Raw genomic sequence first — 26,164 nt, 5'->3', positions numbered from 1 at the left:
TTATAATGTGGTGCTAGGTATAACAGCTGGACATTTCAGGATAAGAAATTAGTCCTTTATTGCCTTTAACCATCCTAAACCACAATAAATACTTCTTGAACTATCCTTTGATTAAACATACAATGAAACTGTTACATATATTTCTGTATTTGTTGAGAAGAGATGCTAAAACAATCCCAAAGAAGCCTAGTTGTATTTTTACACTACATTACACTCATGATGTTCCAAAAAGGGTTCTTGTGGGCCAACTATATCTAGACTAAATTGGTTTATATAATTAAACACCTGTACATCTTTCTTGAGTTAGACAACCATCAAAGTTTGAGGAAATAAATGTTCTTCAAATATGAAGATACATCATTTCAAATATCAGGAATTATAGGGTTATTGACCTCAGAGCATGGCTGTTTTCCACAGCAATATGACTTATAACGATTAATATGTTGATACATTCATTTATTCTGTCACCTTGATTATAGTTTCAGCTAAAAAGGCCTTCAAACTATCATCTCTGGAATGAGTACAGTAAGTCCTAGCTGTATTACATTCTGTCACTTCCAAGGAGTACATGTTCTACACTTTATTGCAGGCGCATGCAGTCCAGAGGCTGGCATTGTACCAGTAAGAAGAATGTCGGTTACTTAAGAGGAACTCTGATTAGATTTACAGTCTAAAAAACACTTTCATTAGTTTCTGGGGCAGTAACAGTGAGGTCATCAGGAAATGAATCATAGAATTACTGCTTTAAAAAACATGTGAATCATGAATGGAGTATAAACTCTCCTTTAGCACAGTATCTACGATCATATAAGGTAGCTTTACTAGTCTATGTATATCAGTTATTAATAGATGGGCTATAAGGGGAATTACTAGCTACACATCGTATTTAAAAATGCTAGTCAACAGGTAGCATGCAGAAAAGCAAAAACAATAGTTAAACAGTGGATTATCCAACAAATTATTTTATTTATTTTTATTTATACTTTCTTGACTGAATTAACTAAACAATACACATTTAAAGAATAGTTTCAATGAGAAAAATTATAACTCCATGTTGATCTGCACTGGCACATCACAAACAGAGCTGCTAACAATTAGTTGGAGTACTTTTAACCTAGTTGAAAATTGGCTTGCCGCTCACTGTCTGATTCTAAATCCCAACAAAACAAAGCTCCTACTTTTCTCCCCCACCCAAAGATCCCTGGCATTTTCTCTCTCCATTAAAATCTAATAATGGTACCATAATCTCCCCAGATGCCCATACAAAACTCCTAGGACTTATTGTAGATAACAGTCTTAAACTTGATGTGCCCGTCAACAAAACTATCAAAACCACTAATAAAAAACTGGGCTCACTATATAGGATAAAGCCATTCCTAACCCCACCTGCTAGGACTGCCATTGCCCACTCCCATCTACTATCTACCCTCTTCTATGCTTCCCCTTTACTTGCCAACCTAAATAAAACTGAACTTAACAAACTCTCAAGCTGCTATAATAACATAGCTAGACTTGCCACTGGTCTGCCCTATAGAAGGCATCACTGTATAAACCTAAATAATCTCGGATGGCTAGAGCTACCCAGGCAGATTCAGTTTAACCAACTTATTGTGGCTCACAAAGCACTTAACCAACCGGAAAATACACCTGCACTGAAAAACATCATCTATCCCCACTCCAACCCCAGACCACTTCACTCATCTAATAGACTGGTAGTGCAAACCATCAAATCCAACAACTCAGCTGGAGACTCCCTGTTCACCAACTCTGTTGGCAAAACCTGGAACTCACTACCTGCTAGCATTACCCTAGACACCATCCTATCTCAATTCAAGAAAACTCTCAAGCAGTATTTCAAGTCTCAATGGTTATATCCTTGCTCCAAGCCTGACTAAATCATTAGTCTTACTAGTGTACCAATACTATTTTTGTAAATGGAACTTAACTGTGTTTTTAATTGTTAAGCCAGATTAGAAGTTTGTGAGATTGTATAAACTTAACTGAGTCTGTAAAGTGTGTTTTATTTGTACTATGTTATTATGACTCTTGTTTTATCTGTACTTTGTGAAGATTGCTTATGAAACCACCTTTGGAGCTTTTCTCCCCGGGCCTCCGCTGAAAATGGACATGTATCCAGTTGAACTATCCCAGTCAACAAATGTAAAATAAATAAAAAATAAAAATTATCATTACAAGTCTTATATATTTGCTTTCAAAAATGCATAATAAATGCATCAGAACAGTTTCACCTTCAGTACATAAGAATATCACTATGAAAGACAAAGTCCAAACCTTAAGAATCAGTGTAAAATGTCCATAAAGGCTATTAACTGGTGAGCCTAGAGTTGAAGTCTAGTGCAGGGCTGTTTAACAGCAGCATTACAAGAGCACAAGAACTGTAAGGGCAATTCTACAGTGCCCTGTAATGTCACATGTGCTTGTCTAAGATATATTAATGATATTACGTAATTACAGTACTAGTGATAGAGATGCACTACTCTGTGAAGGTTGTACCCTGTTTTAAGGGTGAGGGTCTGCATTAAAACATGGTACTAATAGTGCCATGCCTAGATTCTACATTAAGTTCTTCAGTATACAGTAAGAAACACAGCAGTGTATGTTTAGTTCTCTTCTGTTTAATGTCATTTAAAATACAGTTTTTGTCACTAAGATTAATGATTTCAAAACTGTTGACTTCTGAATTCATATAAGGAGGTCATGTTTAAAGATGAAATATAGGGCTGCCCAAGTTTAAGGTAATTATACCTGCATTATTTTTACTTTGCATATTTTTTCTGTATATGCCATAAGATAATCAAGAGAAATGGTTTCTAGATAAAAAAAAAAAAAAAAAAACAATTGTATAGCTATCTACAACTTCAGGATAAAAATGACCCTCAGAAATTCTGGGCATCAGTATGTAATCTGTTACATCCAGGCTCAAACAAGGAACTCAACCCTTTTCATTGTAGCTCTCCAATAAAAATTGGAACCTTATTCAATAAGTACTCCAGGGAAAGCATTACCTCCTTTACGAAAAACTCTTCACCTCCATTGAGTGCTTCTGTCCCCCAATATCATCCAATCCTAGTAATTCAGCAAACAACAGGTTAGACCAGAAACATTCTCCATACACCATACGCACTACCACTTTCTTTACCCCCTTGCATCTCCACCTGAACTTAATTTACCCTCAATATCCATTGCTGGCAACTTCCACTTAGAACCTATCTCCACACCCGTGATAGAAAAACTTCTACTTAAATTCAAACCCTGCTCCACTGTAGCTGACAACCTCCCACCTGAATACCTAAAGATAGCTACCAATGCCATAGCATAACCATTCTCTGCCCTTTCAATAGATCAATAGCTGAAGCCTATGTACTCTCACTGTGGAAAAAAATCCTGCATTATCCCTCTTCATGAAGGTGACATCTTGGGGATGTCTCTAACCTTTGGCCTATTACAATATTATCACCTTTCTCAAAAATTCTTGTAAGAGGTATCCATAAGCAACTCCTCCGCTGTCTTCTACAAGAATGTCTCTTAACATCCACCTAATATGTCTTCAGCCCAACACACAGTACAACTACTGCCCTTCTATCATTCACTGACACCATAAACAAATACAGGGACTTAGGCAAACTCGTTTCCTCCTTATTCCTTGGCCTGTCAAAAGTTTTTGATATGGTTTCTCACCTTAAACTCCTGTATAAACTGTCTCAACTTGGACTATTCCCTTCTTCATTACTGTGGTTCAATATTTATTTAACTGACAGGCTCCAATCTGTAAAATGGCAGAATGCTCTCTCTCCATACCTGCAAGTCTCCACTGGTGTACCCCAAGGCTCTATTCTTGACCCCCTTCTCTTTAATATTTTTATCAATGACCTCTATACCTCCATAGATCCAGCCTCTCTTATACAATATACTGATGACACCAAACTTATATGTACACCTAATAACTTGCCTCATCTCCTCCATATTAGCCAAGAAGTTTTTTTCCTCATTTGAGAAATGGCTTCATAATATCCAGGTACTACTGAACCCTAAAGAAAAAAAACAAGGTTACTGCTATTTTCCACAAATCATAATGCCTGATAAAGCAAATGTCAAAATCTTTTCACTAAACAAAACTGAAATTGAAGTAGTTCCCCATATAAAACTGGTTGGATTGGTTATAGATGATAACCTTAAATTGAGCTGCATGTTCAAAATAACATGAAATGACTCACCAAAATATCAGGGATACTCTATAGGCACACAGACGTCCTTTTCATCACCAATAGCACTACTCTTACTACTTCATACCTTCTCCCATCTCTCTCTCTCTTATATGGTGCACCCATCCTAACCAACCTTCAGGCTACAGTTAAAAATAAGTTGGAGACATTTTATAATAAGATTGTAAAATTTGCCACCAACAAACAATATGGCAGCCACCACTGTATTGTCCGTAAGGGCTCTGAATTAGCTCAAATTTCCTCACCACTTAGATTACATACAACTTATCTCCACACACATTATTCACAAAGCTGATGACCCTGCGTTAACTCCTATTCTCTATTCCTATCACCCTAATAGACTAGTTCGACCTAATGAACAAAATCTTCTCGGCATAGATAAACCCAACAAATATTCTGCCAAAAGTCTCTACTTGTACTCTGTCACTAAAAATAGAATTCTATTCCTCTCCAAATTATCTGTACCTCTAACCTCTCCAACTTCAAAAAACTACTAAAAGATAATTAAATAAAACCTGGCTCTGTTCCTGCACTACCACAGGCTGGACTAGTCCTTCCCTCCCTCCACCACCAGCATACTTTGACTATGTTTAGAGAGAAGGAATTAGTAACATTTATTTCTTAGACAAAGGACAATATATTTTTGCCTAGGCTATATTATTTAGTCATCTCTGTTCCAAAGAGTGTGCTCAGTATGTTTAATGCCATCTCTATGAGCTGAAGCTTGTGAATACTTTATCTATTGACAATGTTCTTTTTTAACTTGTTATAGCTGTTTACATGTTTTCATTATGTATGTATGGATTTACACTGTATGAACTGAAGCTGAATTTTTCCTTAGTTAATATGTCATTCTTCTGTATTAGGCTTTGTAAGAACTTTAACTGTAACCGTATTATGTCAACGTGGTGCTTTTCTCCCCAGGCCTCTGCTGAAAATGGGATATTATCCCAGTTGGACTTTCCTGGTAAAAAAGTCAAATAAATAAATAAAATTTTGATTTTAGCTCCAGTAATGCTAAATGATAATGCAGCCTGAACATAAAAGCAGATTCACTGTACAGATTACTGTTGCACATAGATATTAATGCAATCAGATAAAATTAATTTGCTAGCAGTACAATTTAAGTTTTATACTCCTGTCAGTCAAACACATGAAATGATTTTTATTAAACATTTGAGGTGAATCTACGTACCATAATATCAGAAGATGTGCTGATCAGACTATGCTGCTTTAGGGCAAAATAAAATACAACATTTAAGAAACCATATTTCAGCTAATATATCAGTATAAAAATGGCTGTAAATCTATTGTTACAAAGCATGAAAAGTTCCTAATTCCACTATGCTACTGAATACTATTAACAACAGAAGATCACAATGTGTACCCTGTAGTACCAATCAGATTGCTATTACCATGAGTTAGCTGTGATGAAGTGGGAGCTAGGAACGATTTGTGTGATGTTAGGTAGAAACCATGACCCTTGAAAGTGGCTGCTTTACAGGGGGAGTGGCAGGACATCATGACCTAATTGCACATGCCATTCCTCCAATGCAGTGATTCTGTCCAGCTCCAAAAAAATTCCCCATGCTGTACTCTGTTTCTCCACATTGGATCTCTTGCCCCTTGATCAGAACTAATGTCTACCCCAAGGTCAATTCCCAGAGTAACTAGAGGCCCAGTCAGTGGTAACCTGGAAAGAAGCAGTTCAGTGATCCAGACTGTGGGGAACTGTAATAATAGAGGAAACACATACAGAGCTAAGCAGACAAGGTTGAATAAAAAAAAAAAAAAAAAAACAGAGATGAAAAACCATGAGTTTATTAAGTGCTCAAAGCTGTAGTCCATACAAAAAAATGCAGACTCTCCCTCCCCATGCTCTTTCAAGGTATGAAAGTGTCAGCTTTGCTATTTCATAGGTGACTGAAATGTGTCACTACAAAAAGTTAGTAGGGCAATTTAGAACTGCCTGCAGGTTGCATCCTATGCATAACTGAGTAACTAAATGGATAACAGCAGCAATCCAAAGCCAAAAAAATGACATCATGTAGTGTTGCAATACAGCTCAACTCTGTTCTTTACATACATTTCTGTAACAACTAACTGTTTGCAGGAGCGGCCTTAGGTCAACTGGTGCCCTAGGCAAAAGGGCTCCATGGTGCCCTCCACCACACCACCTGGTGCCCCTATCCTGGTCTACATACACCAAATAAATACTGGAAACGCGCTCCTACTAGAGCGGCACCCTAGGCGGCTGCCTAGGTGGCCTATGCCTAAGGCCGGCAAAGACTGTTTGAATACAGAAAGATTTCCCTTACAACTAAGCCCTTGAATAAAGAGTTTCACTTTAGCTTTTTATGTCACTTTACTGAACTTAGCAAGCCATCATCCAGATGTAAAATTGTGGACAGAGATCAACACTGAAAACTGCAGAATCTATGCAGAATGAGACAATTTGCTTTCTGAAACAGTGTGAAATGTAAACAGGAATCATAGTGCATTTGTGACATGTGACAAGGAAAATAAATGGAAGTGAAACTGATGGGATTTTTCGCACTAATCAATATCTAGGTAATATTAAAGGCAGTGAATAATCGTAGAGGAAGGTTTCTAACTCCGGAACGTACAGTAATACAGAAAAGAAGTAGCTTTTTGTTACATAAAGAGAATCAATAGCTAGATGACAAGACATTTCCCATTGTCTTATATTCCACTGACTGATGGCAGTGCTGTCAGTTAAAATTAAAGTTTTCCACATAACAAATAACAGTCAACATTGCTGCAAACTTAGGTTTATTCGTGAGAGTTTGCTTTGTATGGCAAGTGGAAGTAGCAGCACAGTTAAATGTGGCTAACAACGAATGTTAATGTAATTAGAGAATAACTAAATGTTCTACGTCTTACAAGTGCACAACAAAGTAAAAAACGTTTTTGGTAAGTTAGTGTACAGTAAGGAATTTAACAACAACATTACTGCTGTAGGGTGAACAATAACATAAAAAATACAGTGAGCCAGGTGGATGGTCTGGCTGCAATGCATTTCACCTTTGCGAAATGGTATTAAACTCATGTGATCTCGCATTATTAGATTTTTTTAATTTGTTTATTGCTAATTGTATTTTTGATCTCATTATTATGAGTGTACAGGGAGAAGAGACTACTGTGGTGATATCACAATTCGTCTTCAACACCATCAATTCTTCTTCCTTGCGTTGAGTGTACAGGGTATGTTATACAAGGCACCATTCGTTAGTTAGCTGTGTAGCAATGATATTCTTCACAGAAATGCATTTATAATGGGCTTCTGTAATTTAAATCAATTCACACTAGGTTGTATCACAGAACGTAAGTACAATGAAATGATCTGTGCCCATAACCTGCTTCTACTCTATGCCTTTACTTTGAAAACATCTCATGACTCAGAATATACTGTATATATGTATTAATATATATCATTTAACATCCTAGTTGTTATAAAATACTGTGCCACTCTTCATAAGCCTTTTTTTTCCTTATGTTACTGATGATCTTTACTTCCTAATCATTTGTGCTATTATATCTCTCCACATAGCATTTTGATTATAAAGGATTATAAAAGACCACTATATGCAGAAACTGTAAAATAAAAAAGTTTTACTTTGCTCTGATGTTCTGCATGATACAAAACCCTTTTAACATGATAAGTACTAACCTTAGTGCAAACCTAGATTTCTGATGGACAGACATACTTACATGATTTGGTTATTTAGCTAAGCCTTCTCTTTCTGTCAAAGTATTTTGTGTTTCTGACATTATATAATACTGTACCCAGTTCTGCAAGACCTTTTTGTTTTCCATGTGCTTAGAACCACAGTACTGGGGATAAATGATTGCTTTCAGAATCTGTGTTTATAATGTTGCTAACTTTTTTCTAGCGACTCTCACAGACCTGTGTTTTTTTTTTTTTAAAGAATATTTTAAATTGACTTTTGGCATGGAATGAGACTTACAAAATTATGCAGGCTTTCTATGTGCCACATGTCCTCAGGCTTAATTAAAATACATAATTAAAATAATTGAAATGCATATGATATCATACTAGTATTGTAAGTGTCTAATATCCAGGTAGTACAAGCTTGCATGGTTCCATGATGCAGTAGGATGGAGCCTTAACTGTGACCCAGGTGATTTGAGTTCACTTAACCCTGGCACTGGAGAAGCCAGGTAGGGAGGTAAAAGAGTAGAGGGGCATAGGCCTCTCACCTCTCCCAGTGAGAGAGACAGGTTGCAGCTACTTGGTGAGTACATTGGTGGTTGTGATTTCTGTGGAAGAGATTAGGGGAACCACTGCCCAGTGCTCAAGGATAGAACTGCAAGCATGCTTTGCTGCCAGTGCAAAGAGAAGGATCAGCCCATTTCAAGCTTCCTTCCTACTTGAGCTAAGCTTGCACAGGGAACATAGGGCCAACTTGAAAACATGCACCACCCCTGATGGCTGCCCAAATGATGTGGGTTCTCACTATCACCCCTCATCCTGGTGATGGGGAGGAATGAATGGGCCAAACAGCTAAGAAGGGGCTGATGACTGACAAATAGTGGTAGCAAAAAATGGCAATTTTTTTTAATTCTTTTGTTATAAGTTTGATTAAACATAGGATGATATGGCAAAATCCCTCTCAACCCCATGTGTGCTTTATTTTTGATCTTCCTATTTTTAAGTTTCACACTATAACCATTTGCACAGTTAAACATTTCCCAAGTGTATTAGAAGAAAAAACATGTCATTTCCACTCATTTGGCTATCTGAGCCCTGATTTTTGGGATGCTGTTTTGTGACAAGAAAAGACTACGGCAGATGTTTCAAAATGCAGAACTCTATCAGGCCCTTGATGGCCTCTAAAATGTGAACTTTCGCATAGTTATTTGTCCTAACAGTACAGACAAACATATCTAAAAATATGATTGCAACAAGATAATGTCATTGTTGCTCATAGCAGGGAAGGATAACTTGCCGTAACTTGTCATAATGAGTTACAAGATCTTAGTTTAAAAATTTAAAGAAATATGCTTAGTTTGTGTGTGTGTGTGTGTGTGTGTGTGTGTGTGTGTGTGTGTGTGTGTGTGTGTGTGTGTGTGTGTGTGTGTGTGTGTGTGAATTTGGGCATACATATTCAGTTTACTATCACAATCTTGAATATTATAATCATGAAACCATAATATCAAAAGACCAAATTGTTGAAGGCCAGAACATAATACTACTGGACCCCCCCCCCCCACACACACACACACACACACACACACACACACACGCACACACGCACACACGCACACACACACACACACACACATTTACACACACAGACATACATACTTTGCAGGACCCATATTAGCACTACTTTCTGGGCTCACACTAGTAGATTTGGTATTCAAAATTTTTAGATATTATGGTTTTCAGCATTTTGATCTTTCAAGACTGTGGACTTCAAGACAGTGATAGTACACCTGCATTGTCATATATATTGTGAATTTGTGACATAGTGACGGCTGAGCCAGTGGTTGAATCAGGGAAACACACTGCTGTAATAAAGGTAGGGTAGCCCTTTAACAGAGAGATGTGGGAGACAGGATGTTAATAGGAATAAGATGCCTTTGGAGTAATATCAAGGCCACAGCCTCGGTTAGGGTTAAATGTGTGATACTGGAACTGGGAAAAGAAGAAAGGAGGATCTCCATGGAGTTAAAAAGGGTAGTTGAAAGGTGTCCCTGAAAAGAGAAGCTTGGAGGATATCTCTGAAGCGAACAGGAGATAAAAGTCTGTCATCCTGCATGCTGAAAAAAGTCTTGTGGAGTTATTTGAAGTACCTGCTTCTTTGAATAAACAGTCTAAAAGTATGCAAGTACTGTCTTGTGCTGGATTACTATTGGGTAGAGTATCTAATATCCAGTGAGATTTGTGGAAAGACTAAACTGCAATAATGATTTTTTTTTTCTGTTTCGCCTATTCCCCACATTTTGGCAAACAGCTGTTAATAAATGACTTATGTTTGCACTGTAAAATACTGATATATATATATATATATATATATATATACAAACAACAAAACGGGGTAGTGTGCATGATACATATAAAACCATATGCCTAGGTATGTTGCAACACACAAGCTTGAAGGGTTAGAGCTATGCAAACACCTGGGTATGTGGAAATATCTCTCATGCACACCCACGAGTGCTTTGTTGCACTTACAAAATGAGCACCTGTACTTTCATAGCTTGAATTTTTACATGTTGTAATTTACATGTGATAATGATATGTTTTGTAGTGTAATTTGATGTAAAATACTTCCTCAAACACTTTTAACTGATTGCTATGCAGGGTTATAACTTTTTGATTGTGTGAAATTTTAGTGTGAAACTTTTAGGGAAGGATAGTTTTCTCTAACTGTTGTGTGCTGTTGCATCGTTCCAGTTGTAAATAGCAGCCAGCTCTACACAACACCACAACTAAGCACTGTCAGGTGAATAAGCTCAGATGAGGAACCTTCATATCAGTAGGATAGTGTGCCAAAAATGTGTACTTTATTTTCCAGATAATACAGCCTTAAAATATTTGCAAGACTAATAACTTGCTGGCAAGTGCAAGAAATCACACACACACACACATACACATGCAAGAAATGCTCACCCCACACCATTTTTCTTAATGCTAATTATTTTGGTGGCAACTAACAAGAACTGAAAAACACATACATATAAACAGTAATGCCCTTATCAGCTGATATTAGATTTGCTATTTTTTATCTAATTTGGTTACTATATTAATGTGTGTGTGTGTGTGTGTGTGTGCGTGTCTGTGTGCGTGTGTGTGTGCGTGTGTGTTTGACTTTTTTTCTTTCTTTTTTTTCTTTTTTAAATGCCTTTTTTTGTTTCTGATCAGGTACTTTAAGTGTATTGGTCATGTTCTGGAGTAAGTTTAACTAAACAACATTTGAAGCTGCATACAACCTGATTACCATACATAATACCACAACTGTCTTGATTTTGCATCTTACTGTTTGGTGGCCCCCAGAGTTATTTTTTCAGAGCTAAAACCCCTGCCATGACATCATAATGGTCTAAACCCATAATGCCTCACTACCTCAGTTAATGTATACAGCACTGTAGTTACATATTAAATGCATCAGTAGGAGCTACTTACTTCCTTGAAAGACACACTGTCAACTAGTTATTGTAGATGGAACACCTTACATTAAAAATTAATACATGTGATGATGAACTAGTGAAACCATGATGTAATTGTCCAAATGTGATCAGTACACTTTTGAGTTTTTAGAGCATTTATTACTGTAAAGCAAATTTATTTTTTGTGTCAAATTCCTGATTTATTTTTGTTTTATTCATGATAATGATGATGATTATTATGTAGATTTAGTAATATATTTGAGTTGGAAATGTGTGGTTCTGGAGTTTTGGTATGTTATTTTTTTCTTGATTTGCTGAGTTATTTTTTTGTTTCTGAAGTATTTCAGTTTTTTTACAGTTTCCCCTGCTAAATACATGCCTATTCAATACGTTGGTAGTTTATTGGATTTTGACATCAGTAACAGAGGAGGGATCTGTGACTAAATTTGAGGTTTAGGTGGCCTGCATCAAATTTTCTCTCTTGCAGTAGACTGTAGAACCTATCTGATGTCCAGGCATTTTACTAATCACACACACACACTTTAGCAGGAGAACTAAGTGATATGAATCTTTGTGGAAGCTTAAGTGTCAAGCTATGGAAGGAAGGTTGTATGTCAAGAACACAAGCTACTTGACAGCTGTAGTCAGCCTGAGTGAGTAAAATCCACATATGCCTAATCTCAACCAAATAAAATGACCTAACAGTCATGCGGTAGTAGAGGATGCACAAAATTCTTGAAATCAATCTGTCAAGGAAAAACAGCCAACCCTCCAGTGAGGAAGTCCTGGAAAATGAACTAATAGCCAAGACAGCTGTAAGCTAACAACAATGTGCCTCTTCTTCAAACACAAACACACATAGATTTATACAACTGCAAGAAGAAGAATGCAAAATAAATCTCGACTACAAAACTCTGGTAAAAATGATATTATACAGTTATATCACTCTAGCTAGGGCAGACATAAAATAAAGCAATAGATTTCGTAAATATCCTTTCCAATTTAGGTGTGCAAACACAGTAAAGATGTATGCAGCCTTAACACTTCTTCCATTCGCTATGATGCAAAATCACAACAGAATACATATGCTAATATCAAACATATTAGTGAATTTCAGAAATGTACTGATTTCTAACAGCTATTTTGTGTATTAATATACAGGAAAAAAACTCTGGGTGAAACATGGAGAATTTGATTGATGTTTCCTCACTTGCTCAAATCATTTACTTACTTAAGTACTTCCTTAAAATACATGGGGTGACAACATATTAAACCTGGTCATCACCAACATGGGCAACTGGTGTTCCACACCGGAGGTCAACCCCTCGCTGGTTAGCTCAGACCATTGACTAATCACTCTGGATATCCACATTCCACCCTCACTCCCAATCAAGGAAACCACCGTGAAAATCTTTTCAAAAGCAAACTTCACGTTACTTAAGACCGAGGTGGAAAGGTTCATGGCCCCCATGCTAAAGGACAATGCTGTCCAAGCTGCTGAATCCCTTACGAAGGCACTCTATGAGCACCTGCAAGAATGCATGGATTGTGCTATCCCAAGCAAAACCAAGACTCACTCCTCCATGAAAAGGAAACCAGTCTGGTGGACCCCTGCCATAAACAAGCTATACAATAGAAGGAGGAAACTAGTACAGAAAAGAGTAAAATCCCAAGAAGGAAAGACATCCCTGATCTGTATCAGCAAGAAGCTATGATCCCTCATAAAATCATCCAAGGCTAGCTTTGAAAGAAAAATTACCAAGGACTCCAAAGATAACCACAAAGCGTTCTTTAGCTATGTCGAGAATCTAAGGTGAAACTCTCAGATCTGCTCTGAATTAGTGCAGAATGACACAAAATACACTGAACCGACTGATATTGCCAACATTCTGGCAGACAGCTTTAGTGCAAACTTCACCCCCCTCTCACCCCCTAAAGGGCCCATAACCATACCAGAAGAATGTAGAGCCCCAGCAATCACTGACACACAGGTTAAAACAGCCCTATTTAAAGCCAAAAACACAGCTTCAATGGGACTGGACGGTGTCCCAGGCTGTGTCTTACATGAGCTCCAAAATGAACTAACCCCTCACCTAAACACACTGTTCAAACTCAGCCTCTCTACAGGCTACGTACCCATAGAATGGTGCACAGCAACAGTTATCCCGCTCCACAAAGGTGGAGCCACAATGGACCCTGGGAACTGTTGCCCTATAAGCCTGACTAGCATGGTCTGCAAGGCTATGGAGTGCATCATCATGGAACTCATTAACAGTGACATTAGGAACCACCAAACATTTGACCCTACCCAGTTTGGCTTTGTTAAGGGCAGATCATGCCTCCTAAACCTGGTGGACTTCTTTGAGACAGTTACCAAGGCTTTAGATGAGGGAAAGAAGGTCTACACAGCCTACCTAGACCTCACAAAGGCTTTTGACACCATTCCCCATTCTGGTATTATAGACAAGCTCACCAGCCTGAACATAAACCCCTACGTCACGAGATGGGGTGCCAATTGGCTCATGCATAGAACCCACACGGTGAGAGTTACAGGCTCTAGGTCTGTCTCTAAACCAGTTACAAGTGGCATCCCCCAGGGCTCAGTCCTGGGACCCCTCCTGTTCGGTATATACTTGTCAGAGGTACATGTAAGCACAGGAGGACTATGGCTGACCAAGTTCACAGACAACTGCAAACTGGGGACCATAATTGACTCTCCATCTGATACAGACATCCACCAGAAGGGTCTCACTGAGACGGATACCAGGTGTTAAAATCATGGCTTCAAGCTAAATGCCAAAAAGTGCATAGTCATCCCCTTTGGAAAAAACAAAGTACCCGTGAACTACCACATACGTGGTAGTCTCCTAAATACAGAAAATGTAATAAGGGATCTGGGGACCCAAGTAGATAGTAATCTCTCCTTTGATAATCATATTGTCAAGGTGGTTAGAAAATCATTCTATGTGGCCCACCTAATCACAAAAGGGTTCGCATCTAGAACAAAAGAGGTTATTCTGCCCCTCTACTCATCACTCATCAGTCCCAACATAGAGTACAACGCACCATTTGGAATGCACCTTACAAGACACTTGCAACAGCTGGAAAGACCACAGAAGTACCTCACCAAGAGGATTACTGGCCTCAAACAGATGCCCTATGCAGCTTGACTGAAGAAACTCCAGTTGTACTCGGTTGTATACCGCTTACTCAGAGGTGATTTCTGCCTGACATACAAGGCCATGTCCAACCTAGAATTGATGGACATGCTTCCACCTAAAAAAAAAAAAACAAATCCCCGAGAGCCACACGCTCTAGGGATCTAAACCTCACCACAATGATAAATAGGATGTGCTGTAGGGATAGATTCCTGTCCCAGAAACTCCCCAAGCTTTGGAACAGGATTCCAATCTACATTAGGCAGAGCCCCTCAATAACACTCTTCAAGAGAAACCTTGACGAGTGGATGGGAAACAGAAAATTTACCCCGAGGATCACTGCAGTGGCTCTGCTGGACAAATGCACAGGGAACTAATGGCTCTGCTGGACAGAGGCACAGGGAAATAATCTAAGGGGGTAGCAAAAGCCAACACATTCTGGCTAGGCTTATAGATGCCCTCGAGCAGATAGCCTAGTACTTACCTATGAACCTATGAAGCTATATATAGTCTAGTCCATTGCCCCAAATTCATGACAAAACAGTACAAAGGTAAATGTAAAAACTAAGCATAATCACACACATTATTATGAAGAAAGCTAATTAATCTATTCTTTTAATTCGGTTTCACATACACAACGTAACATTTTATCATGTCCTTCATTGAGTCACTTCTAATGAAAAACATTTAGCCTACAGCACCATAAAACTTATACTTTGAAATCTGAATTTACATGACTAATGTTACTGCTCTTTTTGTCACACTGCCTCCTTGCTTACTCTCTCTCTCTAGTTTACATAGAAAGAGTAGTTAAAACAGGCAGTGTAAATAACTAGCAGTATAGGTACCAGAACCATACAGCCTAAAGGAAAACAAGGACTAGGAGTTTACATTTTATTCTGTATTTTATATATCAAAATGCACATTGCATACATTCAGTAGAGCACTTCATATGTAACAACCATATAGTAATACTGATGTCAGGTGTCAGAAGCCTGTTTCCTCAGGCTTCAGTTCTTCAGTCAGGAGCTAACAACAAGCACCCCATTATGACATATTGTTAGAAATCCAGTTATGTTTCCAAAACGTCTCGAGTGTGTTTAGCAATCACACTTTCATTACCCTAGTTTGTGTGTGTGTGTGTGTGTGTGTGTGTGTGTGTGTGTGTGTGTGTGTGTGTGTGTGTGTGTGTGTGTGTGTGTGAGTATCTGTGGTAGTGATATATGTCAATGTTGCTTAAGGTCTAGTAACCATCTTGCTAAAAAAAAAAAATTACACTGATCATGAAAATTATATGTGAAACAGGTTTTTTTAATACTATTGCTTACAATAGTCTGCAGAACAAACTTAAAATGATGACTAAACCTTTCTTTAAGCAAGAGTCTTTAAGAGTCTCAAGAAATAAGTTTATGGCTGCAGAATGCACTTCACCTTTTGGCAGTGTAACATTAACAAGCAGCATGGTGCTATCACTAGCTGTACAAAACATTTGGAATTATATATTATATTATATTTATTATATTATATTTATTATATTTATTATATTATATTATATTTGAATATGAATATGAATAGTGTTCTTACTTTCTCATCAGGTTCTGTAATCCATAACAACAAGCAGCATAACAGAGCATTCAACATCAGCAATACATTTGTTTTACTGAAAAAGTTCATTTCATCCTAGCTTGTGCTATAAAGAAAAACTTCCAGAAGCTGGGTAGAGGGTGAACTCTGCAAGAGAATATGATCTGACCAGGGCATTAGTGCTGTTAAAAGAGGACATATTTGTCGCTGTGTGCTGACACTGTTTTTCTGTATGAGAACGTTTGACAAGCTCAGCACAGCTGAGACACGGGGAAGTAGAATGTAAGGCAGTGACGATACTGAAGGCACCCACTAGAAAAGTGACCAGTTTGCCTGCAAAGTGCAAGTATTTGCCTCCCCTTTAAATATCAAGAATAATGAAAGTATATGACCTTTAAGAACGTATTCATGTTTCTTCATTTTATGGCTGGGTGCCTGCTCTGATCACACAATACCCTGGTAAACAAACAGTTATATGTGTAAACTGCAATTATAATACCCTATAGTCGGTGGTATATATATATATATATATATATATATATATATATATATATATATATATATATATATATATATAAAACTGGCTTCTTTATAATATGTATGTTAAGAAAGAAAAGCCAATTTCAGTCAAAAGTGCTTAAATGTGACTTGCTGAATTTAAATAAAAGTCTATTTAGTATATCAGTCAACAGTGGCAATTCACTTATTTTGCTGCAAAATTGTATCACATAGTGAGTCACACCAATAAACTAAGGTGTGTCTAAACATTCAGAAATTATAACTTTGTTATGAAAATCCAAATCCCTGCCATTACTTGCATAAATGCCTGTGCTTTCTCAGATGCTCTAAAAAAAGAAAGTTGGTCATGTAACATATGAGAATAGAGAGTGAAGTTGAATTTTCTGTGAAAAATGTATAATACCTACAATTTTAATAAACCGTTTGACTCAAACAACAACTCATAAGGCAAATGACGGTTTCTAAATCAAACCTGTTATCCCAAAAGGAAAACTACTGTCTGTTGTCAAGAAAGGCCAAATACTTCAGAATAAAAAAAAACGGTAGCTACCCATTAAACACCGATTTACAAATTACCTGCCAATATTTACTGATACATCAATTTACACATTAAACCTGGCACTTATTGGTGCATTGCTTTACTAGTTACTATAGCTGGGGCATTGCTCCACTCTAACCAGGACTCTAAAGGAGTATGAAGGACTAGTCTTCCTTAACTACCTAGTCTATTACCCTAAACTTCCCAAGAAGTCCCTGGAGTACAGCACCAACAGCTTTTCAGACTATGGTACCAGGATCTGAACTCTGTACCAATGAAAGAATGTAGTAAGGTTTGTTACAAACATGAAAACTAATGTATTCAATGATGCTGGATGTAAAAAGTAACAGTCTGAGTTAAATGTCTTCAGACAGCAAGTTTTCGGTTTATTATTTCTTTTTTTGCCCATATTAGTTCCACTAGGCATTACCTGGTTGCAGAGGAATCTAAAAGTGGTATTTATATTCACTAGGTATAACTTAGACAGAACAGGCAGATGGTACCCCAACATACCACTCTTCATTATAATGACCCCATGTCAATAGTTGTGGTTATCACACCTTGGTCATGTGGAAGAAAACACGTCTATATATATATATATATACACACACACACACACACACACACACACACACACACACATATATATATATATATATATATATATTAATATATATATAAAACTGGAGATTTAATTTACATACTAATTTGTTACTCACTGTAATAATGTTATGCCTATAAAAGAAGCCCTGAGGCTCAGTCCACCATCTTGTCAAAACATTAAAAATAAATCTGTTGTTATGACAGGGATGCACAATGATACTATTTCAAAACTCTGTCAAAAGGAAAGCAGTATTCATTGAACAAAGAATGTAACTACAAACGATAACAGCATGTGCATTCCTCTGTACTGCATTCTAGGCATTCAGCATCATATATGACCTTGAGCCACATTTATTTATTTATTTGACATTAGTTGACCGGAATAATCTGACTGAGCTACTGTGCTTTTTCAATGGAGGCCCAGGGTGAAAAGCTCAGCATTACAAAATAAAATTAAAAGAAGAAGTCAAGGTAGGTTACAAGTACAGGCTACTGCCGGAGGATCGATACAAGTAGGAGAGTATGATGTTATAGGATGAGTAACAGTAAAGAAGACGAGTTAGTTGGGGGGGATGAGGCAGAGCTTAGAGAGGTAAAGAAAGAAAGGTAGGGGGTGGGGAAACATGGAAGGGAATTCAAGTAGCATGATTACAGTGACCTATTTACCATAACTACCTAGTTATCAGACAAATGTCACACAACTGAGTGAAGAAAGACTATGAAGTACAGTAATCATACCTCTCAACTGTCCAGATTTTCACATAATGTCCAGATTTTTGCCTCAGACTTTTTTTCTCTATTCCTCATAAAATTTGTGGTTTTCTGGCAAATCACTGGGATGGTCTGAGGAATTAAATCACTAGATAATGACATACATTTGGGTTTCAGACTTCATATCCTTTAGAAAATGCATTTTAACACAAAACTGTTATTCTAGCTACTTTTAAGTTTATAAGAGCAATATTTAAAATCTGTCTCTATCATCCCTATCAACCTCTAAGAGCAGGAAATATGGACAAAGCCATAAATAAAAGTGGCACAAAGGCCCAAAAATAGAGACAGTATTTTAAATATTGCTGTTACAAACTTAGAAAGTTGGTAGAATAACAGGTTGTACACTGGCATGCATTTTCTGAAGGGTATGAAGTCTGAAACTCAAATGTCTGTCATTATTTTCTAACTTCAGTCTTTAATAATTTGACACTAATTTGCCAGAAAACACAATTTTATGAAAAACAGACTATAAATATGAGGCAAAAATCTGCACACTGCGAAAATATGTACAGTTGAGAGGTATGGTCCCTATTTTGGGGCTTTGTCCCTCCATTATGTCAGGCTTTGTCCAGATTTCTTGGGCTAAGAGGTTGAGAGGTATGGTACAGTTCTGTTATTTAGTTTAGTGCCTCTCCTGTTGTACACCTAGTAGAAAATAAAAGGCAGCACCAGCATATGTACAACTCTGAAAAACTTTTGAGGAAGTTTATTTCTTGTACTAGGTCTCACCTGTGCTGCTTACAAACAAAATTGCAGAGGAAAATTTGAGTCCCTAAAGTTAGGGTGCACATGAAAATTGCTTCTAAACATACCTATCAACTGTTAAGATTTTTTGCAGAATTTACACATTTTTACCTCATACTTTTGATTTATTCCTCATAAAATGTGTTGTTTTTTGGCCAGTCTCTAAAGATTAAAGTCAGTAAATAATGGCATATATTTGAGTTTCAGACCTCAAGTCCTTCAGAAAAATACACTCTTACACAAATCCTATTATTCTAGTAACTTTCTAAGTTTATAAGAGAAATACATAATAATCTGTCATTGTTTTTGGGCCTTTATCTCTCCCCCCATTATTTTAGTCTTTGTCCAGATTTCTTGTGCTAAAAGTTTGAGAGATAAGACTTGGATTGTTAGCAGAGAAAAGGTGACTGTTTTTGTTGAATAGCAAGCATTTTCTCCATTTGCAGTACTGTTTACGAGACCAAGAAATACTAGTATGCTGTACTTCCAGGTTGGAAATAATGGGGCTTTAGCGCCCTCTTCTGTTACTAGCAGTTTTTTTTTTTTTTGTTTTTTTGTTTTTTTTACATTTGATATACTTTAACCTGGTAGTGTTTATGTTGTACCTCCTGGACCATCTGCTGTATAATTTATATATACATATATGTTTATCATGATTTCTTAGCACCTGGTCAAATCACTAAAGACTTTTTTGTTAAGTGGTACCTCTCCACTTACTACTGAAGCAGACGTTGTCCAAATATGTTGGTAGTGTAAATCCATAGTTGGTTTTAGATGTCAACTGTCTGTTGTCTTTTTGTTTACCACTACTTATCATGCTAGAAACTATGTGCTTGTATAAAGATACAAGAAAACTGGTGCTGGAACTATTCCTGGATTAAATATAACTTCCTGGATCTACTAGAGAGTATGATGATCTATTTGTATTACTTTTATTGTATTTAAACTTTACACTGTTTGAAAAAGTCTTCTTCTTGAGAAATAGGATTAGGCATAGAGTTAAAATATTTTGCTAATCAGAGTAGCTACAATCATTATATGCCAATCTTCTTACTTGATATAAGACATAGCCATTCTGAGTTTTACCTTAGTTATCTTCGAACAGAAATTAAAGCTAATCTGTTTCCCCAGCCTGGCTGGTGAAAGCTGAACTGTTCCACAAATCATTGATGCTTCTCTGGTAGTGTCATCCCTGGGCATTAACTTGTGTGAAGCAAGCAGCTATATACACATTTTAAAGCACTAAAAATACACAATGAATTGTAAGAGTCTTGAAATTACAATAGTCTGAGACAATGTATCAATGACATCTTAATTATAAATTCAGTTTATGCAAAATATTAGTAATACAAGCCATCACTCAAAGTCACAAAAGTATATAAATTTTTTCTGCTGGTAGTGCTCAAAATATTCATAAGCTAATCTATTTCCTTGCAGCAAAACCTGTTATTTTGAAAAATTACAGCTGTAATGTCTTGTGTCATAGTCAGCACAAATAAAAATTACCTTTATCATCTCCTGTCTTTTTATATCTCACCACTGCTACATATTACATGGATGGCTGCATACAAAACATGCAACCATTTCTGCAAGTACAAGGAGCTTCTAACAAGGCCTTTATTTTTTTCTCTGTTTAGATTTTAAATTAAGTTACTTCATTCCTAGGTAGTATAACAATTTCATACAGAATATACTGCAGTAAAAGACATGTTTGTCAGTACTGTGTTGCAGTAATAAGAAATCTTTGGTCAACTCTGAAATTCATCAGAATACCTAAAGAAAGTCCCTTCTATTCTTATATGCAAGAAGCCCTATACTCTCAGAACCTTCTCTGACAACTTGTCAGCAAATACTGACTTGCACATTGTAGATAAGTGCATCTTCTACAGAGCTATAACATTAGTTACAGACACAGTCTTGTTTGCTCAGACTCAGGATATGGTCAGGAAGTGCTGGAAATCCATGCTTCGGTTTCCTGCTTAAAACGCCTTGAAGAATGAAGGCTTTTGTGAAGCAAAAGTGGTCTTAGTTTTTTCGAATTTTGCCCACCATTTGTAAAATGTGATCGTTCTGCTAACAGTTTAATCCCATTTAGTATTGCTATATTTTTAACTAAGGCACCATATGACATTAAAGCAGTTGTGTCTCTCAACTTAAGCAATAAGAACAGTGACAAAGGAGATGTATAAAAGGGATGATAATGCACTCACCATCACTGCTGTCCGGTATCATTTCAAATTTGTGAATTTGTTTAGCATAATATTCTTCCACTGATGATATGTCTTCTCCAGATTTAGTTCCTGCTGTATCCTGCAACATGTCTCTAGTGATGTTATAAAGGGCCATTACTGATTCAGGAACTTGTATGCCGTCATCATGTACTTCTGGAGGACTAGTTAGTTTGAGCTTGCTTAGTATCTGTCCCTTGATGGCATCAATCCGTTTCTTCTTCACCATCTCCATGTCAAATGTCTTACAGGTCGACAGTGACAAGGTCATATCAACACAATAAAAGAAGACCAAGGCAACAAAAACAGCCATCTCTGACTTCATGTTTACTTGAGCTGATCTTTTCTGGTAGTTTGAGTTTCTAACACTCAAGATAAGTTAATGTACTGAAACTCTGGAGCACTTCCTTTTTTTTGTCAGTTTCACAAACTAATCAGATGACAGTGCTTCCAATATGTTTCTTGCAGTTAAAAGAAACACCCAATTTAGTTTTCAGCGATTTCTCAAAATCACTGAATTCTAAATGTTTAAACTAATACCATTGCTGTGAATACAGACATGCTTCTTTAGTTCACTAAAATGCAAAATAATGGATTTTCAAAAAAGAATTACAGCCAGTAATAAACGTACTATATGCTAACATAAATTTTGCTTTCAAATCATACATCTGCTTTTTGGGTAGCTGCTGTAAAAACTAATAATTTACTGATATACAGCAGTTTTTTCAGCTCTGTTCATAGTACTAAAGCAGATGTTAACTTAAAAAAGTAAACTCCCCACAAATACTTGCAATGTACAGTGTAACTAAGTCTGCTATTACTACTGCTTCCTCAGTGGCTCACTACAGACAGCAGAGTCAGAAAATCCCAGCCTATCGTAACGCTGTTTAAGCTGCTTTGTTTCCGTAAAATTACAGCTCCTCTGGATGGATTCTCCTGGCAGTAGCATATATGTCCCCTGCTTGCTGGCACTTGCTTTTATGGCTGCTTTACTTTTTTTTTTTTTTTTCCTCTCTGGCCCTCAGCTCCACCCAGGAAATGAGAGGATAAAGTGTGAAACTGAAAGGTTGCAAAGTAGTGTTACTCTAAAAGTGCTGCATATCAGATCAAGAGCGTATGCATTTCTGCTTTCTCTCGTTCTCTTCTGTCTCTTTTTCTAAAGCACAAGCACATCCCACACATACAGGTTTTGTTCTGAAATGTTTAGCCTTTGCCTAAACTGAGAAGATTGAAGTACAGAAATATAGGTGTCTCTATCTGCTGTGCTTCTTCTCAAGTGTAATGACTGTACAAAATCAGAAGCTGACAAGAGCTTCCTGAATGAGTGAATTCAGCAACCTCAAAGTGCTAAGTTTGCTACAGAACCGCTGGGCCTGTATAAAACACTGACAATTAGCTAAATACAAAAGAGCTTCCTCAACATTACACACACACACACACACACACACATATATATATATATATATATATATATATATATATGTAGATACACAGACACACACACACACACACACACACACACACACATATATATATATATATTTGTAGATACACAGACACATGCACGCTCACACACACACACATACATATATATATATATATATATATACATGTAGATACACAGACACACACACACACACACACACACACACACACACACATATATATATATATATATGTGTGTGTGTGTGTGTAGATACACAGACACACACACACACACACACACACACACACACACACACACACACACACACACACACACACACACACAAACACAGTTTTGAGATCAAAGATGTTGACACACAGTAAAACTATGTGTCCTAGTAGCTTCAGTTTAATTTTATTCTTTTTTTTTCCCTGAGAGTGTTTTAGAAATGTGCTCTTAATATGTATTTATCTCATTTATTTAGGTGTTGTGGCTATGTTTGGGTGCACTACCAGACCACCACGACTCGTACTAACTCCCTGCTATTTCGCCCTCTTCAGCAATAACATCACCAGCTGCAGTAGTAAGCAAGATTGCCCCAACTAACTCCCTACTACACCCTCACCACTGGTCTGCAGCAACAAGGTTACCAACTCAAACAAAATGGTTAGTAGGTTTGATGCCCCCCTTACCTCTCTAGCACCCCACCCACCCACAACAAGCATAACAAATATAATAATACACTGTCACTCAAAGAAAACAGTAACTGCAAGTAACCCGCCTAGTTTTACTCTGGTAGGGTTTGCTGTATTTTGGACCACATAGCAAAAAGTCCCTGTACACAGGTCTACTTTTGAATGAGGGCTATTGCCAGCTGCTTTTTTCCAGATGGTTTGTCTATATGCAGTAGTGGTGCATAATATTTTGGTATACTAGTGTGGGAAGTGCTATGGGAGGGTTAAGGGGGGGGGGGGTGACAGCCACAAAAATTCAGTTGGTAATCTTATTGCTGCAGAATAATGTGACTTTACAAGCACTAAAGACTACAGTATATTACAGTTTGGAGATGTGGTGCATTCCAAGTGGGTAATATACGGAGTCATGTCATGTTATGTTATCTAAAGACAACTTCACTGAATGAGGAATCAGTCAGTACAAATGTTCAAATCAATTTCAATGAAAGCTAATTTGTCTGAAAATCCGGTTTATTGAATGTGGTACAACTACTCACAGTTCTGGAGCACAGAGCAGAAATATTTAGGCGTTTATGAAGACACTTTAGTTGGTGCTTGTGGTGACCTGTACATAATCACTGCAGATCTCGTTTGTATATATGAATTGGTAGTGATTCCCAGTGTATGGTATTTTCACTTTTCTACACAATTGTGAGGCTCAGGAGTTCTTGACCTCTGTGATCAATGTGTTTTTGAATAGTTTTGCTTTTGGTATTTTCAAATGTATTATGTTTCAGTAATTTTGATTTTGATTAAATGGTCTTTCAGTCATTTTGACTGAGTTATTTTTCAGTGAAATGGCATTTCAGTGAGTTGTCTAAAACCCATATTACATATATACATTTTAAATGTATATTTGTTACCAAAAAGTGAAACCATCTGTCTAAGCAGGACTTTCCATAGGTACCTAAACCGGAAACTGTGTTTTATTTCTAGTCTTCATTATGTAACAGTAGCTGTAGATTACTGTGGGTTAATGTGGTGGTAGTCACCCCATCCAACCCCCTTCCCGCTACAACGGGTGATCTTGTTGCTGCAAAACAATGGTGAGTCTTGAGCTTTAGGAAGGCATTTATTTCTTATGGGTATGTACCCATTGTCATGGTCGCAGTTGCAGCTAGACTCAGTAAAGAGATGCTCTTTAATTCCATCTTTGAAGCTTTTAATGCTTTCTAGATTTTTTAATGTCTGTAGGCAGGTGGTATCAGGTAGCAGATCCCAGGCTAAAGAAGACTGTCTCACCTGCAGCAGTATTAAATGGAGGGTGTACTAGAAAAAAATGCTGTTGTAAAGGTAGTTTCCCTCTTAAAGGGGGGAGTGACCATGTTTTAGCACTTTGTAAATTAGACTACTTAGAAGAAAAGTGGTTCAACAGTGTTTCTGGGGGTATGCTAATAGAATTAGTCTGCAGATTTTATTCTCAGCAGTCTATATTCTGTGAATATTGTGGGCTGAATCCATAACAAGAAAATGAAAGCATATTCAAGTTTGGGTATTAAAATATTTTTGTCGAGCAGCAGGTAAAAGGAGGTGACTGATCTTGTAACATAGTTTTAAATTGACCAAGGACTTTATTAATTACAAAACTGGATGGCACAGTGGTACAGCGGTAGTGTTGTTGCCTCACAATAAGAGGTTCTCTGGTTCAGTTCTCAGCTGGACTGCCTTCTGTGTGGAGTCTGCATGTCCTTCCTGTGCCCGTGTGGGTTTTCTTCGGGTGCTCCAGTTTCCTCCCATTTTCAAAGACATGTGTCTGCAGTGTTTCTCCCTGGGCCTCCACTGATAATTGGCTTCATTCCAAGTCATAATGGAGTGCTTCTGTTTTATTTACACCTTGTCAACTGGGTTAGTCCAGCAAGACCAATAGCCTCGCTTCAGGGGAGACTAGAGGCCATATTCATACTGAGTTATGGAAGCTTGGTCAGGCACCAGGAAAGTTCCCCTGTTCTTTTCAATAAGTGCTATAGGATCTTTTGCATCCACCTGAGTTACCACCAGCTGCATCAGATGGGGCCTCAATTTGACATTTCATCTGAAGGATGGCACACTCAGGAGTGCACCATTCCCCTTATGCTACACTGTAGCGTCAGAAATCAATCTATCGGGTGTGGGAATAGAACCCACACCCTTCTACACCAAGGGAGAGTATGCTACCTGTTGAGCTGTTAAGACATGTAGAAAACATACTAAGCAGAAATGGTACAAGATTAGTTCTTATACTCGGCCTGCACGTACTGTTTACATTTCTGCACCAGAATTCCAGAGAACTAACAATGAACATCTCTATAACCAATATAAGAAATATAAACAGGACAAACTCTCCAGGAACTGCTAAAGCCATTAATTGAACAAACAAAACAAGCAAACACACAAGTTGAGCTGTCACCACAGCGAGGAAGACCCACAGTAAGAATAAGATAAGTAAAGCTTTAATCACAACATACAGACTATAAA

At 37.4% G+C, this 26,164-nt stretch overlaps 1 protein-coding gene across 1 annotated transcript in view; it reads right to left on the bottom strand.

Moving 5' to 3' along the window:
* The window catches only part of TGFB1 (transforming growth factor beta 1), a 210,032-nt gene extending 187,501 nt beyond the window's left edge, over positions 1 to 22,531 (bottom strand). Inside the window, exon 1 of the mRNA XM_044062705.1 lies at positions 21,533 to 22,531. Coding sequence (XP_043918640.1) covers positions 21,533 to 21,875 — 343 coding nt within the window. The 5' untranslated portion in view covers positions 21,876 to 22,531. The remainder of the gene's footprint in view (positions 1 to 21,532) is intronic.
* Between the last annotated feature and the right edge of the window lie 3,633 nt (positions 22,532 to 26,164).

Source organism: Protopterus annectens, chromosome 1.part0, assembly GCF_019279795.1.
Source record: "Protopterus annectens isolate FY-2018-M chromosome 1.part0, PAN1.0, whole genome shotgun sequence".
In the NCBI taxonomy this organism is placed as follows: domain Eukaryota; kingdom Metazoa; phylum Chordata; order Ceratodontiformes; family Protopteridae; genus Protopterus; species Protopterus annectens.
The sequence above is the reverse complement of the archived record's forward strand: the minus strand, read 5'-3'. Positions and strand labels throughout refer to the sequence as shown.